Here is a 19341-nt window from a genome sequence, read left to right on the forward strand (position 1 = left end):
TCTGGTGCGGTGCTGCCAAATCCCACGTGTGCCTCAGTGCCCGGGGGAAAGCAGGAGAGAAACAGCTCCCCTGGGGCCCTGGCTGTTCCGGGGCTGTGGGTGCTGCCCAGGGGATGTGCCGGCCCCAGACCCACGGGATGGGCACGGGAACGGCCGCGGCCCTTCGGCTGCAGTGCAGGCCAGGAAGGAGAAGTCAATTCCGGAGCGGTGCTGGGAAGCACAAGAACCCCGCCTGAGGCACCGATGGGAGGTCACGGCCCCAGTTACGGCCCCGAGAGTATCTCGCGGCGGGGCCGGTGCTGCCGGAGCTTCCTCCGTAGGGAGGCAGCAGAACACCGCCGATGGCAGCTCGGCGGGGCCGGCGGGAGGCGCTGGGAGGCGCTGGGATGCACGAAACATCGCTGCTCCTATGCTGCTCTGCCCTGGGCCGCCTCGCAGCTCCCCTTCGGTCCCCCGAGCCCCTCATCCCCCGTGTCTGGGGTGGTGCCGCCCCCGGAGTACGAAACGTAACTGGAACAGGAGAGCGGGACACGAGAAGCTGTGGCGGGTCAGCGCCCAAAATCCCTCGCCTCGTCTTCCCGAGGATGCTGGAGCCGTGGGAACGCCCCTGCCGTGGGGACACCTGGTGCTGTGGCCCCACAGCAGTGACACAAGCGGCAAAGGAGCAGCTCAGGGAGATCACCAGCTCTGAGTCTCACGCAGGGAGCAGAGCTGTGGGGCAGCCGGGCACGGGCACCCCACAGCTCCCCGTTTAGGACCTGTCAGGACAGCGTCGCTCTGATCCCAGGGGATCTGCATGGCCGAGGAGCATCCCCGGGCTGACCCATCCTTGGTCCCTGAGCAGCTTCTCTGTGGGATGTGGTTCGGGGGGGAACACCGACCGTAGGCTGTAGGGGATGGACAGAGAACACACAAACTGACACCCTCTTTTTTCTGCTGTGAGGTTAAGAGTTGACCGGTGACAAGTCCCCGTGGGGAAGGCACCCGGTAGCCACAGAAACAAGGGCACGGCAGGCGCTGGTGGCTGGAGACCCCTCATGGGACATTGCTGGTCCCCTCTGGCTGGGCTCAGGGGAGTGTGAGGGCACAGGGCAGCAGCGGGGGCAGCAGCGGGGGCAGCCCGGGAGGCAAAACCCTCTCCGATGGCCGAACAGGGCTGGCGGCCCCTTCCCCAGCTCCGCCGGACACGGCAGAGGAGGACCCAGCATTTCCTCCGGCATGGGGAGCTGACAGACAGTTTGGGGGGCTACAAATCAGAATTGAAAAGCCGGAGCTGGACAGGCTGTCTGGGAACTCGTAACCTGAGCCCCAGGAAAGGAGGACTCAGGAAAGCGCTTTCAGCAATCATATTCATCATCTTCAGCTCAGCCCAGCCCCGCCACCGCCAACGCCTCCCGCACGCAGATAGAGCCGCCGGCTCAGACAAATAAATGCTTCCAGCTTCCCGGTGGATGCGGCAGGTCAGGGAGCATCTGATGCCAATTACCCGCGGTGTAGGGTTCCCCGGGCAGCCCCGGCAGCGAGGAGGCTCCTGCGCTCCGAGCCTCCCGCCCAGCTCTGCCCCGGCCGCAGCCCGCTCACGTCCCCTCCTGCCGGGGGTGGCCCCACGGATCACCCTCTGCTCCCAGTGCCGGGGGCGATGGGGGCAGCCAAGGGGAGTTTCAGCCTTCTGTAGCAGAGGAAGAGAAGCCCTGTGCCTCCGCGCTCCGGGTTCCTCCACCCCGGATCAGGGACAGGCACTGGGATCACCCGAGCACTTCAGGGGATGGTTGAAGGCCGCCTCTTATGGCCATACGACCATTCCCACCAGCGGTGGCACCAGCGTGTCCCTGCTGCCACTCCCTGCGGGGCTGGCCCCACACATGTGTCCCACAGCAGGGACGCTGCTCCCTGGCACCGGGCAGAGGGTGGGGGATGTCCCAGCCGGTGCAGCAGCTTTGGAGCTGTCCTGGCTGAGGGGCTGGCAGAGCCCCGAGCTCTGGGCACACAGCCAGCACTGAGAAACCTGTGGGGCTGTGCCAGGCCCTTGGTGCCCTGCTCCCCACCATGCCCGTGGTACCCCTGGGGCAGCTCATCCCCACCCCAGGCCCTGAGCAGGACAACTGCAGGAGCCTCTGTGAGATTCAGGTCCGAAACCACAATGGAACATGGAAACCCATGGACAGGGCTGGGAAGGGTCCGAGTGTCCATCCTGAGGGGTGATGGCAGCCAGCACAGTGGTGAAACAGGTCCAGGTGGCTCTGCTCACCCAGTGGCTCCTGGGGACAGGGGCACGTTCCACTTCTCCAGGCTCGGGCTGGCCTGGATGTCCTTAATTGCCCAAAGGTCGCTGTCCCCGATCCCGGGGCCACGTGTCGGAGGGACTGCGGGCAGGAACCTGACATGGACACAAGTCATTCGGGATCAACGCTGGGGGTCAGGAAATTACAATGGACACGAACCTAAATACGCTGCACGTCCCCCCAGGTAATCAGGGGCCGGGCCAGATTCCAGCTGACAGCTTAAATGCCTTAATTCCTCAGCCGCTGTGGTTCGAGGGGGTCCCGTGTGCCGTGGGCTTCTCCCAAATGGTCTCTGAGCTGGAGATTTGTCTGTAATTGGAGGCGTGTTGCATTCCCCTGAAAGTAGCCAGGTCCCGCTGGAGGGGGGCTGCGGGAAGGCAGCAATTTCCCTTATGGAATTATTTACCTGATTAGAGAGTTTATTTTATCAAAATTGCTTCAGAATGGGGCTGCTCAGTGTGTCCAGCGCAGGGAGCTCCCCGGTGGTGCTGGCGGCCTGGAGACAGGTAATTTGTGTGGTTAATGGGACTAATCCACCAGGCAATTACACCAATAGATTTCACGGCTGCAAAGTGCTCTGTTCCCATTAATTAAAAATCTGTTAAGAAGATTAGCAGTAAAGGTATCAAAAGAAACCCACGAGTTTCTTTCCCCACAGGCCCCCCGAAGGCGAGTGTGGGAGTGCTGGATTGCTCACATTAGCACAAAAATTATTCTTTTAAAGGTAAGGGCTTCACATCTAAAGTAACCGCTGACAGTTTACCCCGACTTCTCTACCAAGAGGTCCTTTATTTTTAATTACAGTTTTTTAAAATTACCCCTGATTGTTCGTGTGGAGTGGTAGCTTAAATATATTTGGACCGGGAGGTTCCCCTGTGTGTGGTAGCTCAGGGTGAGGAGGGCAGCCCCTGGCCCAGCCCTGCACCCAGTGCTGGTGCTCGGACTGCCTGGGAGGGCTCCAAACTCAGCATCCCTGGGCTGGTCCCACCGGGGCAGGAATGGGGATGGCACCGGTACCACCAAACCTGGCTCTGCAGCAGGCACTGGGCACCTCCCCAGTGCGCTGGGGGCACAAGACTCCACCAGCAGCTTCCCTGTGGCAGGGACTTGTGCCAGCACCCCCTGCACCCCACGGCCACCCCACGGCTCCGCTCAGCCCCTGGCCTGGCCACTGCTGCCACTCCTGTTCTTTGTCCACAGCTAGACACGAGCAAAACAAAAGCAAATTCCCCAGCAGCTGAAGGTGCCATTTTTACGGCTGGGCTGAACGAGGAAGTATTTTTTGATCTCTTAAAAATCCTGAATATTATCTGACAGTTTATCTTGTTTCTCGAATCCGTGTCTTTGCAGCAACGCCAGCTCATTTACATGTGTATTGCGCCTGCCTCCACGGGTGCTGAGGTCAATTGAAACTCAAGAAAAGAGGAGAAATTTATGCAAAACTGTTGATTGCATTTGTATGTAATGAAATCATCCAATATTCATCTGACTATAGACTCTAATCTGAAAGGAGAAGTGAAGGACATAAGAGTCACTGGAAAGCAATAATGAGCTTCTGTAGTGATTAAAAAAGCACTTGAGCTTTCTGAAAATCCAGCCAGAAATCGTGTCTAATCAACACGGAATATAGGAGGCAGAGATTACATTGATACATTTTGCAAAGCTCACTGTTGAAAATGTATGCGCGCTGTAAACTCTGACATGCCATCCAGGGTCTGTTGGATACAAATCCGGGCGGCACAATCAGCGCCCGGCTCGTCCCTGGCACAAAGCAATCTTGGTGTCTCTGCTCGATGACTCACAAGGAGCGCAATCACATCTATTTTGAAGAGCAATGTTGTTTTTTAACTATGTCGAGAGCTTCCAGCTTCCTTGGAGTTTTTCCTTCCCGTTGCCTCCGTTTGGCGTGTCCCTGCGGCCACGGGGCTCGCTCCAGGATCCTGGTGCCTGCCCTGGTGCTGTCCAGCTGCTTGGAGCATTGGAACCTCCTGGTGGGGCTAAAAGTGGCTTTGGGCAGCCTGGGAAGGGCACAGCTCTGTCCTGAGCAGGGATGTGCACAGTGCATTCCTCGTGTTGGGAGTGTGACCCCTTGGGGACCTCCAGGCCACAGCAGTGCCCGCCAGGTGGAACCTGCCAGGCCCCCAGGCTGGCAGGAGCTGTTGGGAGAGGGGTCCCTGCAAGGGCAGCGGGGTGTGGACAGCCCAGGGCACAGCAGAGGGTCTGGCCAGGGCCCTCCCTCACCCTCTGCCCTGCCAAGGCCGAGCCATTTGGGGCTGATGTGGCATCACTGACACTGAGCCGCATTAAAGCAGCCCAGCCACTTTCTGGCCCGCTCCCTTCCCCTCCTGGGTTATTTGGCACAGCTGGAGCTCCCTTCCCACCCGCCAACAGCATCAGCTGCAGCTTCTTATCAGCTCTGGGTGCAATCCAGGCTGGAACCAAGTGAGAGGCTCCCGCTGGTGCCAGTGGAGGAGTGTTTGGAGCAGGCAGATCTTGTGCTGCAGCTCCTGATGTGGAGCAGCAGGTGATTTGTATTGCAAAGGGAAAGTGGGACCTCTCCAGGGCCGCCCTGTGAGCCAGCCGGTGGCGAGTGCCCATCCTTTCTTTTCCTGGGTGCTTCTGTGTGACTGGGAGCTGCTGGGATCTGTTTTTTTTCTGCTTGTCCCACAGAGGGCAGGATGGACTGTGGGGGCACAGCTCCCCAGGCTCACATCCATCTGCCCTGATTTGGTGGCACCAGGGCTGAGAGCAGTTTCTGTGGGCCCTGGGGCTGCTCCAGGGCACAGGGGTGACAGGGGAATGCAGGTAAATGGGCTTCCCAACCATCCAGCAGCTCTGTCCCCAGCCCAGCATCAGGGTCGTTTTACCACAGGTTTTATTCCTCGTGTAGTGGTAAATATTTGGAAAATTCCCATGTGTATGACCCCCTATAGCTCCACTGCCTGCCTCCACCAGCCCACTGCCTCCATCCCAAGGGCTTGGAAAATGGGAAGAGGCTGGAGAAGCCTCCATAGCAGCAGCAGCAGTTCTCCACCTGCCCTGGCTTTGTGGAGTTCCCAGCCCAGCAGCTGCTGCTCCTGGGCAGGTACCAGGGAAACTCTTCCAGCCCAGGCTGCTGTGGGGATGCTGAGGCTGCAACAATGGCAAAAAAAGAAGAAGAAAAAAAAGCCCAGTTGATAAATGTCAAAAGAAATCCAGTAATCGGCTGAAAGCAATTTCCCGAGCTGTGGAACCGCCCTGGGCTCGCCATCTTCCTTTATTCATTTATCATGGTAAGGGCTTTGGCCAAAATACACAAAGCAGAGAAATTGTTGACATGTGGGGCCCTAGCAGAGCAAATCCTTCATCCTCCTCCCCCTCCCCGTGGCACACAAACTAACTTTTGGGGAGTTGTTTATTTAAGGAGTGCAGAGCACTTGGTGCTCTTTGAACCCAAATGCCTTGGGAGCAGGGCTGGGGGGCTGCCAGCACCTTCCTGCTCCTGCCACCGAGGCTGTCTGCTGTCCTGGGAAGTACCTGCTCACAGTGAGGAGCTGAGCTCTGTCATGTGCTCAGGACCTGCTCTGCTTGTACCTCCTCCAACCCTGAACCGTGGTGCCAGAGGCTCCCAGGCGTTTGTAAATGGCTGGGGAGGCAGATGCTGCTTTTGGGCAGTTCCTGTGTTGGTTTTAGGTCTTCTCATCCTGGCTAAAGCAGCTGTGCTGACAGCACTGCTTTCAGTTCTCTCCTCACAGAATCCCTGCCCACCCTGTGCTGAGCTCCCTCGTCCCTGCCCACTCTGCTGGCAGTGACAGCCATGGCACGGGGCAAATGCTTGCTTTGGAACACGTGAAGCCGAGGGAACACCCAGGACCTGTCTGTCGTGAGGCTGCTCCTCCACACCTCATTCTGGCTTTATTTCAAGCAAAAATAAATGCTGAGGTTTGCAGCAGGACAGGCAGGTTCCTCTTGTGGGTGGTCTGATGGTGCAAAGATGGGGCACAAAGTGAGCAGGGCAGTTCTTCCTCTGTGCCTCCAGCAGTTTCCAGTTCTCCTTCCTGATATTTTATTTTTGATCTCAGTTCATCCAATTCTGTTCCCACCTGGATAAAGGACAGCAAGGAGAGCTCCCCCCTCCCTTCAGCACACCCCAAGGTAGGCAGTGAGAGCAGCCCAGGCACAGAGCTGACCCTGCCCATCCCTGAGGCTGCTGCCCCCGGGCAGGGCTGGGTGCTGGGGAATGTGGCAGCTCATTCCTGCTCCAGGGGGAGGAGTGTGGCCATTGGGATGGTGTTTATCCAAGCAGCTCCTTGGTCTTCGCTGCCAGCAGCTTGTCCATCTCCGTGGCAGCCTCATCTGCCATTTGCTGGATCTGTGGCAAGACAGTAGAAATCAGAGCTCTGTCTGAGGTGATGCCACAATTCAAAGGGAAAGGAGTGAACAAAGCTTATGGTGCCCATAAAACCCCAAGAGCACTGGGGCAGTAATTGGCTCTTCCTGGGGGTTGCCACCAGCCCTCAGGAATCCACGCCAGTGTGGCACCTGGACTGTGAGAGCAGGGACTGGCCAAAGGCTCTGAAAAGAGATGCCCACAAAACTCCTGGCTGGGCTGCACAGGTCAGGTCAGGTTTAACAGAGAGACTCGGGGCAGAGCCAGAGACCTGCTGCTGCTGGCACCAGGGAAGAGAGGCTGTTACCTCTGGCAGCACTATCGGAACACACAGGTCCTGTGCACGTGCCAGGAATTCACACAGCACAAAACAATCTGTTTATCTCTTGTAAAAAGAAATAAAATGGTGATTGCTCATGCCCTGCCCAGGGATCAGCTCTCTTGGTAAGAAGAGATGGACACGGCCAGGGTGCAAAAGGGATGAAAACGTTCAGGCAGCTACAGACTGGAGCAGTCCGGGTGTTGTGCACTGGTTTCACAGGATTAAGATCTGCAAGGTCTGACAGTGACCTTTGCTCATAATGAAAAATTTGGGTACAAGAAAAAAATTCCACTGGAGATGTTACCTCTACCAATGCAGAAAACCATCTGTGTGCTCTGGGAGAGCTGCTTCCCGCCAGGATTCGGTTACAATGGCATGGCCATTTTTCCTGCTTGCACAAACGCTCTGTATATCAATGTTTATTTTTGTGAGCACACAGAGAACTGTCCCAGAGCATTTGCAATGTATCTAACTTTAGCTGTTAATAAACAAACAGCTAAGAAGTAATGGCCTGCCTTCAGAGGCATCAATTCAGCAGAACACTTAGGCTTGTGCCTGAGTTTATGGCCAACTAATTGACTTTAGTGACATCTGCTCTTAGGGAATTAGGCATGTGCTTAAGTATTTTCCTGAATTGGAGCCAAAAACTGTGAACAGAGATAATCTTGCAAGACTTTCATTAATGGCAACTGGAGCAATGCTCATTAACACATCTGCAGTGACCAGGCACAGCATGAGTGGTGGTATAGCCATGCTTGTGGATTGCTTCACTCACTAAATTCTGCTGGTTTGTGCAACAATCCCTCATAGTATGAAAGCTTTCGGGGAATTCTCTTTCCCTGTGTCAGTTTACAGTGGTTCCTATTCTCAATCTGGCTTTGAGATTGAAGCCCCAAATCTCACAAAGAAAAAGCAGATACAAATGTCATTGCCAGCTCCAAAAATTCAGCCCAGGGCTGTCCATTGCCCTGCCGGGTTCTCAGTGCTGAGGATTTGTCAGCAAGGGCTGGGAGAAACCACTCAGCTGTGGGACACCATCATATGGCAGAAGGAAAGAAAACTTACCTGCTTTTCTAGCAGCCAGATTGTATCTTCTGACACTTTGTTCTTGAACTTCTTTACCTGGGTGATGCTTTTGCTTCTCACCTTTCTCAAAGCCTCTTTGGACTTGTTTGTGGACTGCTTGGCCAGCTTGGCCAGGCTCTCCCTGTGCTCTCTCGTGACCCTAGGAGAGAGAGGAGAGGAAAAACACTGAAAGGAAAAGCAGTGTCATGTGTAGCACAGCCAGATTAATTTTCTGTGAAGGACTCTGGTTAAATGAGTGATCCTCTCCAACTACTGCTGTCCTGCCCAGGGACACACAAAAGCTGCTGGGTTTAGATGGAGCTGGCTCTGTGTGGAGAGACTGTGTCTCAGGGCAGAGGGACTGAACAGCTCAGGGCATGTTTTTATTCTGCTTTGGTCCACCTGAGAAAATCTGCCAGCTCTGCACAGCATCCCAGGGAAGCAAGTCTTGAGCCTAGAATGGAAAATTTCCAGCCCAGCCCTAAGCTGGAGATCTTGGACTGAATCTTGCCTTACAGTTGTTGCTGCAGTGCCTGAAAGTCATCTTGAAATGCTCAGACTTTCCTTACTTCCTACTGCCAAAGCATGTGTGGGAAAGAGGAAAAATCCAGCTCCAGACTTGAAAGATGGAACTGAAAAGTGTCATCCTAAAAAGCACCAAACTGCAAAGCCAGGAGGAAATGTCTGCTCCTGAAACTTGGATTTGCCTCCCTGAATGATGTACCTGGAAGCCAAGGAGCTTCTCCTTCACTTATTCTTATTCCAGCTCACCATGACCAGGAATTCCCATCAGGATGATACGAACACCTGGGTTGACAAGAGGATGCTGCTGGACATGGTAAGCCACAGGTAACTCAGCCCAGGAGAACTTCCAGTGAACCTTCCCCCTGATGTGGGGCCAGTTACTGCTGTGGTGTCACAAAAAAATGTTCAACTTTCAATCCCAAACTAAAAACTGCTGATGAGGGGGTCTGGCCATCAAAAAGGCTCAGGAATGGCTGATGTGTCCCCTCAGCTCAGATAATGCTCCAGCACCTACAGCTGACCACTGTCAACTGCTAGTGCTTAACAATAATATTTTAATTATTTTCATAGCTCTTGGAGTTTCCAGACTGCCTGGAGAAGGAGAAACCCCAGCGTTCTCCCTGAGACTCACTAGCAGGAGAATGTGTGGGGGTGATACTGCAAAATAAACACTTCACAGGAGTATTTAGAAATCGGCTGCAGCAGCCTGGGTCACCAAAACCCTGGGGCCAGGACTCTTTCCACAGAGAGCTCAGGAAATGTGGGGTGAGAGCCCCGGGGTGTGGGTTATGGGGGGCTCTGGGGGCTCGGGGGGACCCTCAGCCCCTGCCCACAGCCAGGTCTCTGGCAGCCATCCCCATCTCACAGAGCCAGAGGGAAGAAGTTTCCCAGAACCAGTTAGGACTCACAGGAATTCGGGATTGCCAGGAAAGCTGGCAGACCCAGAGAGCAGCCTGGGCACCCCGGCCTGTCCCCACCCTGCCGAGGGGCTGCGGAGGGAGTTGGCCAGGGATGTCACAAGGAATCTCAGAGTACCCTGAGCTGGAAGAGTCCAACTCCTGGCCCTGCACAGGACAGCCTCAAAATCCCACCCAGCACCTGAGAGCACTGCCCAAAGGCTCCTGGAGCTCTGGCAGCCCTGGGGCTGTGCCCATTCCCTGGGGAGCCTGGGCAGTGCCCCACCACCCTCTGGGGGAAGAACCTTTCCCTGCCTAACTCACCACATGTGGCAGGAGGCTTCTGGTCAGCACAGGCTCAAGCCTGGCCCAAATGCCTGTCCAGGAGGGAGCAGAGATCCTTGAGGTTCTCCTCATCGATGGGGGGATCATTGGTGCCTCTGGGGCTCCTCACATCCAGCCTGCCCAGGCACAGCCCCACAGCACATCTGGAACCCCCAAAGGCAGCTCCCAGGCACACAGACCTCTCTGCCTGAGGCCACATTCTCAGGCAGCTTTTGGGGGGGAAGCGAGGAGTCAATCCTGGCTGCTCAGAAGGGAGCTGGGAATCTCTGCCATCTCCTGCTGGGTGGGAGGGAGCTGCTCAGCTGCAGACCTGAGCTCGGCGTTCCGAGCTGTGCCGAGGGTATCGCTCGCCTGCCCGGGGCTGCCGAGCCTTGAAGGAAATGTTTTTGTTTATGCAGTGCTGCCAGATTTCCTCTGCTTCTTGGCACTGGGTCACAGCTTTCATGCCTCCTTGTCTGTCTTTATTAACACCAATTTCTTTTTATCACTGCGCAGTGCCGGGGAGTTTCTCAGCGGGTTTTATGTTCCAGCCAGACTGTGTGTAAATTCTCAGCAATGCTACCAATAATGCCAGAAACAGACACTTTTCCAAGCAGATGCTGTTTCTGGTTAAGGAATCCATCAACACGAGCCAGGCCCGAGGTTTCTAAGGACAGTTGTTTTAATCCTGCCCCGAGATCTGGGACTTTTAAGCTGTTCTTAGGTATGTTTTCTTTTCTGTCTAGTAACCATCGTCCCAACCCCCTCTTAAAGCCAAAACAAAATGTGAATGAACTTGGGGAAAGGGGGTCAGATGGGGAATGAGGACAATGCTCCCACAGAGCAGCAGGGTCAGTCCCTGCCAGTCCCCCAGGGACAGCCTTGTCCTGCCTGGACCAGGGCAAACCTGGTGAGTGACAAGTCAGGGGGCTCACATCTTTTTTTCTGAGGAACATCCTTTTTTCTGCCTCCCCCAGCCCCAGGGTTTGAGCACTGCAGCCCTCAGTGTCCCACCCCTGCGTGTGGCAGAGAGGGGACCCGGCTCAGCTCAAGACATTTCTCTGGGATATCTGTACCTCCAACACCAGGAATTTCCTCTGAAGGAGAGGGATCAGTTAGAGGAAAGCAGGCTAAACGAAACACTCTGCATTCATAATTGCAGATAAACACAGGGTGCAGCATTTATTGCTCAATAAAACACAGCGAGAGGCTCCTGATGATGAGCAGGAGCAGCTCAGAACAGCTTTGGGGTGTTTTCAAGTGACGTTTTTTGGTCCTTTCTCCCCATAGTAGGTATCTTTGCTTACTTCTTAAAGGGTAGAGGGGAAAAAAAAGGCTCACAATGAGTCATTAAACTTTCAAATGAGTCATCTGGCTTTCAGTAAAACATGTGTAAAAATATTACTGATTTACAAACAATATCCAGTGTAACACAATAGGTCCAAAAAAGATGAATCTAAAAATGAGGCAATACCATAAAAGTCACAAGGTCAGGTCAAATTCGGCCAAGAGATCAACCAATACAAACGTTCCCATGGATGGTTTTTTCCTTTTTTTTTTTCTTTTAATTTTTATTTTTAAACCCTCAGAGGCTACTTTTTATACAAATAAATGTTGCCTATGCAGTGCTAGCCACACAAACAGGAGAATGCCTTGGGGAGCAGAGGGATCCTGGCAGGCAGCAGAAGTAAACACCAACGACACGAGTGTATTTTTTCTGTTAAAACTGCACTGCAAAAACTAAACTGATAGAATAAATACTGAAAAGCAAACTCCATTTCTAAATGCTCTGTTGGAACACTGGAGCACAGCTGGACCTGCACAAGGCAAAATATGACACATGTGTGTCCAGTGGCCACAGTGAAGAGTGGTTATAATAACAGGTAAGGACAATTTGGATTTGGTTCTATTTTTACTGGCCTTCCCTTAATGAAAGAACCAAAGTCTGCAGAACCAATATTAATATTGTCTCTTAATTTCTTCTGATTTGTTGCTTATTTTGCACACCTGATGTAATTCTGCAATTTCACTGCATCTCTCTGTATTCTTTCATGAACTGCTGGAAATAACACAAAACTTTTTAAAAAATTTTAAAAGTAAATGAGGGATATGACAATTTCTACCCTGCCTTTTTCATTGTGGGGTTTTAAAAGGCTGGAACTGTTTTTCTTTTTGGTAAGTGGCTGAAACTCCCACAGCCCGAGACATGGAGCTAGAGAGCAAAAGGGACTGGAGGTGCCAGACCCACAGGGCACAGCTCCCAAGCCCAAATCCTTAACTCAGGACTTCCCAAGCAACCAGGAAGGGACCAAGAGCTGCAACCCTGACACAGGAGAGGAACACAGGAGCACAGGAGGCAGAGCTTCCCTGGGAAGAGAAGCCTTGTTTTCACTCTGCAGCACCACCAAAGATAGTGACAGACCGTACACATTTGTTTAAAAACACAGTATTTTGTTAAAGCTTGGGATTCGCAGTTTTGGAGTTTCCTCCCCTGCAATTCGTATTCAAGGATGACCCAAGTGCCCATTAACAATCAAACCACTGTGCAGCAACCCGGGAGCCTCAGCAATTACGAAGATAATGGTGCCCTCCTCCTCCTCTGCCTCCTCTCCTGAGGAATGGGGGAAGGGCAGGGAGCACAGGGAAGGAAAATCAGCAAATAGAATGATAATGTCATTCCTTCTCACCGACAGCAACGGAAAGCTGCAATTAGACTTCTCTGATCAAAATGCTGGGTAAAATTCCACAGAATTTTTAAAGGAGATTTACAGCACAAGAAATACCTGGTTCATCTCTACCAAGGAGTCACCTGCCTGTGCAAGGCAGTGCATGTGCCAAGGGTTTGTGCATGCCCTGTGTGGGAGCTGTTTGTCTCTACCACGGTGTGAAACCATGCCCAGCCACACCTGCCCGGGGTATTCAGATGCTCCATAAGGTCTGAGCACCCACAGGAGCTCAGGAATTTTCCTTGTGCCACGCAGCCCTGTGACAGGTTGTGTGTGTGTGTCAGCGGGTGGAGCTGATGGGAGGTCTCTGATTCCATCTGAATGGACGGGCCCCAATCCCAGACAGAGCCAGGATCGCTTCTCCTGATCCAAACTGAAGCATGGATGCACCTCCTGCCTTGTCCAGGGTCTGGAAGATACTTGTGTTGGCTGAGGGAAGTGATGTTCAGCCCTTGCCCAGGGGTAACCTGATTTTCCAGCCCTATGCCAAATTTTCCATACAGCCACCAGTTACACACTGTGTATTACACCAAAGAGTGAGCAGATTTTTCTGTCAAAGCTATGAATTTCCTTCCTCTCACAGTTCCTTTTAGTGCTCTCTGCAGCAAGGTGCTACTCTCACCTAAAACTACTGGCTCAACACTGCTGTTCTGTGCTGGTGTAACGGCAGGAATTTAGAGCAGGGCAGAAAATATCAGCCCCTGAATTAAAGCAATATAGTTTCAAAAGCCTTTGGCTCTCTCTTTCAAAGTGCTGCAGCCAGCTAGGACCAAGCTTCCTTTGCAGAGAGAAGATGAAAAATAAGACAAATCATCAGAATGTGGTGACTTAGAGCTCAGACACTCCAAAGAGGTTCCAAAAGATGCTTCTAAGAGCTCAGATTTTTTCCCAAACCCAAACTACAGCTCTTTGCAAAGCAGCTGCATGGGGCAACAAACAAGCAATCATGCATGTTTACCCTCTGAAGGGCACTCACTGCAATGCTCTGTGTTATCCTGCTCGATGATGAGCTCAGGCATCGATACTCACTTGGGAACTGGCACCCGAATCACCGTCCCATCCACCTCTGGGTTCAGGTTCATGCCACTCTCCCTTATAGCCTTTGCAGCTGCAGCTGTGCTCTGTAAAACACATCAAAAGGTAAAGGGAATTAGGAAATAATCATTCCCATATGCCAGAACTCTGTCAATAGCTGGCAATCCATCCCCATGGAACATGGAAACATTTACTTCTGTTACCAGTAAGATCAGGAAGTTACATTGGTGCAGAGAGCTTTGATCAAACCGAATGGGAAACTACGGCCGCTTGTATTGGGGTAGAGGGGCACGGAGGGAGGAGAGGGGAAGGGAAGCAACAACAAAAGAAAACTGTTTTGCTTCTTTGAAACTATTTGAATGGTTTGAGGCAACGCAGAGTGAAACCGCAATAAATTCCCAAGGCAGGGCCTGACTGTGGCAAAGGAGATGAAAGATTCTGAGCATTTAAAAATTCCAGTTGAATGTTTCCCCCTAGAAATCACCCAGTGCCAATTCCGAAACCTTAATGAACTTAACCACTTCAGCACTACAACCTGACCACAGGACAGCAGGGCAGTAGCAGATGGCTGAGAACCAGTGCTCGTGCCCAGCTCTGTTTATTTGACAGCTTATTAGTGAGGATTAACTTCTCAAAACTCCCCCACCGCTGGCTGACACTCTGCTCTGCTTGGAAGGTGGGGTGGCAGGTTTGCTTGGTGACTGCAAGGTGATTAAAAGGCTTCACCCCCCATCACAAAGTGTGGGTGCACCTTTACAGAGTGTCAGGCTTTGGGGTCAGAGCAGAGTTTGGCCAAGAACACCCACAGGGCTCTGCCAGGTCACTTCATTCTTGACTCTGACAAGCCCCAGGAGTCTCTTTTCCTGTGGCACTCACATTTCCTACAAGGTACGATGCTATTTCTGATACTCTTTGCCATCATTAACTTTAGCTCCAGGCTGCTGCAGTATTTATGTAGCTCAGACTGTATTTATAAAGCTCAGCTTTTGCCAACTGAGACACAACCTAAAGCTCTGCAGATTTGTTCAGGTCCCTCATGTGTGACATCACTGAATTAAATGAATGCTCTGCTCATATTCTGCAGGAGACAACTGCTGTCCCCTGAAACTACAAGGGCAGAGAAAATGCAATCAAAATGATCTCAGCACATTAGGAATGTCAATGTGTTATTCCACGGACAGCGCCTGTTCTGCAGGAAATAAATGCTCAATAAAAACTGTGTTGTTTAACATAGATATTGGAGGAGATAGAAGTAGACGAGAATAATGAGAGAAGGGAAAATATTGCAATATTTCCCCCATCCTCCTGTAGCCTGTGAAAAAAATAACTATCTTTAAAAAAAAACAGTTTGGTTTTGTAATTCTTGGGAAAACAGACTCTGGCTCTGCAAGTTATTTTCTATGATTATTTTATTTTTCAGACTCTTTAGGCAATTCTATTTGCTACTCTACGTCATGATCCACTGACTGTATGCTGTAAATAATGACATCAAGTGATCGTGTCTCTAGTGGTTTTAGTTCCATCTATCACAAAACAGGTATGGGTATAAAGCAACTGTAGTGAGAGAAATGGTTCAAGTGGTCCTTTAGCATAGGAAACAAAAGTAGGCAATGCTAAGTGGAGGATATTTAATTTCTCACATGCCCATTTCTCAGCCTGAGCTCCTGCCTGGGCATGGGACAAGCCATGGAGGGACTTCCCTGTCCCTCTCAGCGCTGACACTCTGTGGGACCTCGCTGATGAGGGACCTCTGTTCTTCAGAGCCTTTATACACACAGTCTACACTCTAAGAAACACTTAGGCATCAAGTGCCTTACACCGACCTCCTCTGAGACTTTGCTGACTTAATTAATTGGGGAAAGCCTTTGCAAAATAAACAGAGATAAGCCCTGGCAAAGCTCCAGCCCTGGAGTGGGATGAATTGTTAACCTTGTGCTCGCTCCTGCTCCCCTGTGCCCGGCTCTGTCAGAGGAACCTGCTGCAGGGCACCATGAGGGCTTGATCCTGAGCTGGGATTTGGATTTGCTGCCTCATTCAGGGGCAGGTCTAAGGCTCCTGCAGAAAATTAAAATAACTTGTCTCTCACAGAAGATAAATCAGAGCCCCTAATTCGGGTTCTGACCTGAAAGTGCTGCCAAGGGAGGAGCTGGCCAAGCTCAGCAGTGCCCAAGTCGAGCTCTGTGACAGCACTTAGCACTAGCCAGCTCAGTCCCACCAGGGAAGCTGTTCAGAAGGTCACAGGCTCTGTCAGCAGTGTCTCTCATGAACTCTCAGGGGTATCCCCAGCCCAGGTAATACATAAGCATGTTTCAGAGGTGTCTGATGAAGTTCCCAGCACAAATTCCAACTACATGTCTGGTTCTGTGCATGGCCACGTCTTGACAAGGAACTGAAATGAATACAACGGGGCTGATACAACACTGCAGCCATGTGTGCACTTCAGGGGAGTGTGTGTGCTCAGGCTTCTCATAAATGCATGGGAAATGGGGAGGGCTGGAAGGACACAGTGAATCCAGGCACCTGGTCCACGATGCTCCCTGTTGTTCTGCAGATCCAGATGAGGGGGAAGCGCCCACAAAGCAAAGCCCTGTAACTGTGGCACTCCTTGGATACAACCCTGAGCAACCACAGCACTCAGTAACTCTCCTCTGACCTGGTGCTGCTGCAGGTGAGCTGCTCTGGGGGCCACATGGGGCTGGGGAATTGCTGTCAGCAGCAAAATGCCCCTTCTGCTCTGTGTCGGCACAAAGTGACACAGCCCAACCCCAGCCCACAGCCCTGCCACGTTTGACTGATTCTGTCTAAACGCTCCTTTGCTCTGCATCAACCTGTTTGTTCCCGTGGCAAATAGCTCCCCTCCCAATGTGTCCTCACCTCTGGAAAACTGGTCATGTTCACTATCATGAGCTGCGGTGACTTCTGTGAGATCTGCCCCAGCTGGTTCAGCGGAAACTTCCCATCCTTTGTCATCACAGTTATGTGATCCAGGGCCCCTCAAAGAACCAAACACAGAGAGCTTTAGGGTGATAAAACACTGTGCAGTGATGCTGAAGAAAAATGTGTCCACACTGTCCCACTTCCCCCCTGCCATGCAAAATACAGAGGTCACAAAGGAAAAAACCGTGTTTATTCAGACTTCAGGTGCTGTTTGTGTTCAGGCATCCCCTGTGTATTCACAAGTTAAATATTTCAAAGCTGTTCTAAAGCACAAAAACATGAAAACAAAACTCTTTGTTTGTTTTTGCAACTAGAATTGGAAAACCGAGCAGGATTGTGAAGAATTAAAGGGAAATGGTTATTTTTTAATTCTTACAACTTAAAGAAAATCAAAATGGTGCTATAAAGATCAAGACAAATATTGTCTTTAACTTAGCAGTGCTGTAAACCCCTCTTTCTTTTTTTTCCAGGTCCCCAGAGGGGTGTTGCACACTGCCTAATTTAAAGTATTCAGTTTCTCCCTGAGCTACTCTTAATCTGCTCTCTATTTTCTGCTGCAAAATGTTAACAGGCCAAAAGGCACATGGGACAGGAGGTACTTTATCAGTGCAATTAAAAAAAATACCTATGGTTAAAATAAATAGTTAAGAGACTGAGCTATGCTTTCCAGCTCCATTAAAGACAGAAGTGCCCCTGCCAGAGCTGGGGTGGTGAATGATTCAAATTTGGTCATTGTTTAATGTTAAATTTTATCCCTGAAACTTGATACACTTACAAATGCATGTGTTCAGAGTGTTATAGTAACTGTAGCTCAGTCAAATATATTCACATTTCTTCCTAAAACACAAAATCCATAAAATGAAGGAGGTTTGTACAGGTTACTACCCAAAAAGAAGTACAGCAGAAAAAAGTTTGTGTATGCCAGACACCAGCCCAATGGCAATTTCCAAAAGGCTAATTTAATGGCAATTGGATTTTTCCTGCCCTACTGCACCATTAGCTGACAACCTGCTTCTCCATCACATCTGCAAACAGTTCAGTTAGACGCTTTTGACATCTCCCACTTAAAAAAGCTATTTCCAGGAAGCTATTAACAAAAATGGATCCTTCCTGGTCAAGCTCAGGGTGAAGAAAGCCTCTAGCTGGGATGTCAGGGCTGTAGGAATTGGATGCCCAGCAGGTAACTCCAGGCGAAGAAAATCGATTTTGAAAAAATTTGAGTTGTCCATTACTACGATTTGTATCCTTATTTACAGGCTACAGAGCACCACACAAGGAAGTTACCAACCTGGTGAGGTTCTAACATTGAGATTTCTGTTGAAATCTTCTTTCAGAGCTTCTATGACTGCCTGCATATCTTCATTGGTTTGCTCCAAATTGATAATATCCTCAACTAGGGCAGCACTGATATTCACTTTGGCTTGACTCTGCCCTTTACCTTTAGCTGCAGATCACAAAAAAAAAAAAAAAAATTGTTTCTATATCTGACAAGCTAGTTAGAAAGTAGAAAGAAGATATTAAAGTCTGATTTAGAATCAGATTTAGAGGTCAGATTTAGAATCAAGTCTAAGATAAACTGAAAAAACCCAAAGTAACTGTATTTTTTAATGAATAAAGAGCTCACCACTTGAGCACATCAGCCAAAATAAATAAATACATATAAATACTGAGAGAGAGGTTGCAAAACCGTGAAAAAAGCTGCCATTTTTACCTTTTTTGGTAGCTAGCTGTCTGCTCAGCAGCATCTGCTGGGCACACTGCCTGCAGCCCTCCAGGAGCAGGGCTGGGCAGCCTCTGGGAGCCTGGGGCAGCCCCCTGCCCATGGCAAAGGAGGATCGCTGCAGCAGGGACGGGAGAGGACGGAGGCACCTCAGCGCCAGAGCCATTGCTCACAGCCCCTCTCTGATGCACCTGGAGAAGAGAAAGGCAGCTTGGCGTGCTAAAGCAAACAGCTCGGGCCTTCGGGGCGCCGCGGGGGCAGGCGGCAGCTCAGGGATGTGGGCAGCAGGTCTGGGGTTCTGCAGTGACCACCGGGAAGTGCAGCGAGAAGGGCTCGGTGGCCGCCAGCCCGTGCCCGCGGTATCAGCGCGGCCTTTGCGCATCTGCCCAGATGTGCCTGGCACGAACAGGAGCCGGTACACATCAGCCGGGCTGAAACTTTAATGTCTGTGTCACGAGCTGTAACTCCCCCGCATTCACAGGGTTTATTCCAGACTGGGCCCTTCGAGGCTCCGGGGAGTTTCAGCAGCTGCGGATCTGCTGCGCTCAGAGCTGCGGCAACACAGACGGGTCTCGGTCCCCGCGGAGCCGGGGGCGGAGCCCCCGGGGGAACCGTCCCTCCCTGCGCCGGGGGCACCCGGTCCCCTGCCCTTGCTTCCCGTCCCTGCCCCTGGTCCCGGTCCTTGCCCCCAGTCCCGGTCCCGGTCCCGGTCCTCGCCGGTGACCCCGGCCCCGCGCATGCGCGCCCCGGCCCCGCGGCTCCGCCCCTCACACCCAGACTCCTCCCCTCACACCCAGACCCCGCCCTCATGTAGCCCCGCCCCTGGGCCCGCCCACACCGCTCCCTCTTCTCAGGGCGCCCCGGCCCGCTCGTCCCGGTGATCCGTGCAAAGCCGGGCCGAGGAGCGGGGATCGGGGACCGGCGATCGGGAATCGGTGGCACGGATCGGAGCCCGGGGGCGGAGAAGGGGAGGGGAAGGAAGGAGGGGGACGGCGGGCGCCAGCGCCTCGCTCACCGTCGCTCTGCTCTGTGCGTCCCGGATGACATCATCGGCCGGGCCGCAGCGTGACGTCATAGAGCGGCGCCGAGGGCGGGGCGAGGCCTGCGCGGGGACGGAGTGGCCGCGGCCCCCGGGGACGG

The 19341-nt window shown here is 52.2% G+C and overlaps 1 protein-coding gene and 1 long non-coding RNA gene across 3 annotated transcripts; one reads left to right on the plus strand and one right to left on the minus strand.

Moving 5' to 3' along the window:
* Positions 1–518: 518 nt before the first annotated feature.
* Positions 519–4905, plus strand: LOC148182652 (uncharacterized). The gene is made up of 3 exons (XR_015774372.1): positions 519–2788; positions 2941–3006; positions 3633–4905. It is a non-coding gene; the product is annotated as an uncharacterized LOC148182652 (long non-coding RNA).
* Positions 4906–5497: 592 nt separating this feature from the next.
* On the minus strand, positions 5498–19287 carry MRRF (mitochondrial ribosome recycling factor). 2 transcript variants are annotated; one of them, XM_005529180.3, is made up of 7 exons: positions 19217–19287; positions 18193–18392; positions 17770–17925; positions 16419–16537; positions 13539–13630; positions 8039–8198; positions 5498–6633 (listed from the first exon to the last, which is right to left on the minus strand). In XM_005529180.3, exons 2-7 carry the CDS (start codon positions 18365–18367, stop codon positions 6556–6558), a joined length of 780 nt encoding a protein of 259 aa, XP_005529237.1. In that variant the 5' UTR covers positions 18368–18392; positions 19217–19287; the 3' UTR covers positions 5498–6555. The 2 variants fall into 2 exon arrangements, with proteins under 2 accessions (XP_005529237.1, XP_087921907.1); XM_088065781.1 differs by having other exon boundaries at positions 19208–19252.
* Between the last annotated feature and the right edge of the window lie 54 nt (positions 19288–19341).

Source organism: Pseudopodoces humilis, chromosome 22 (assembly GCF_049639895.1).
Source record: "Pseudopodoces humilis isolate 2021_Gansu_Grassland_sample_001 chromosome 22, ASM4963989v1, whole genome shotgun sequence".
NCBI classification, from domain to species: Eukaryota; Metazoa; Chordata; class Aves; order Passeriformes; family Paridae; genus Pseudopodoces; species Pseudopodoces humilis.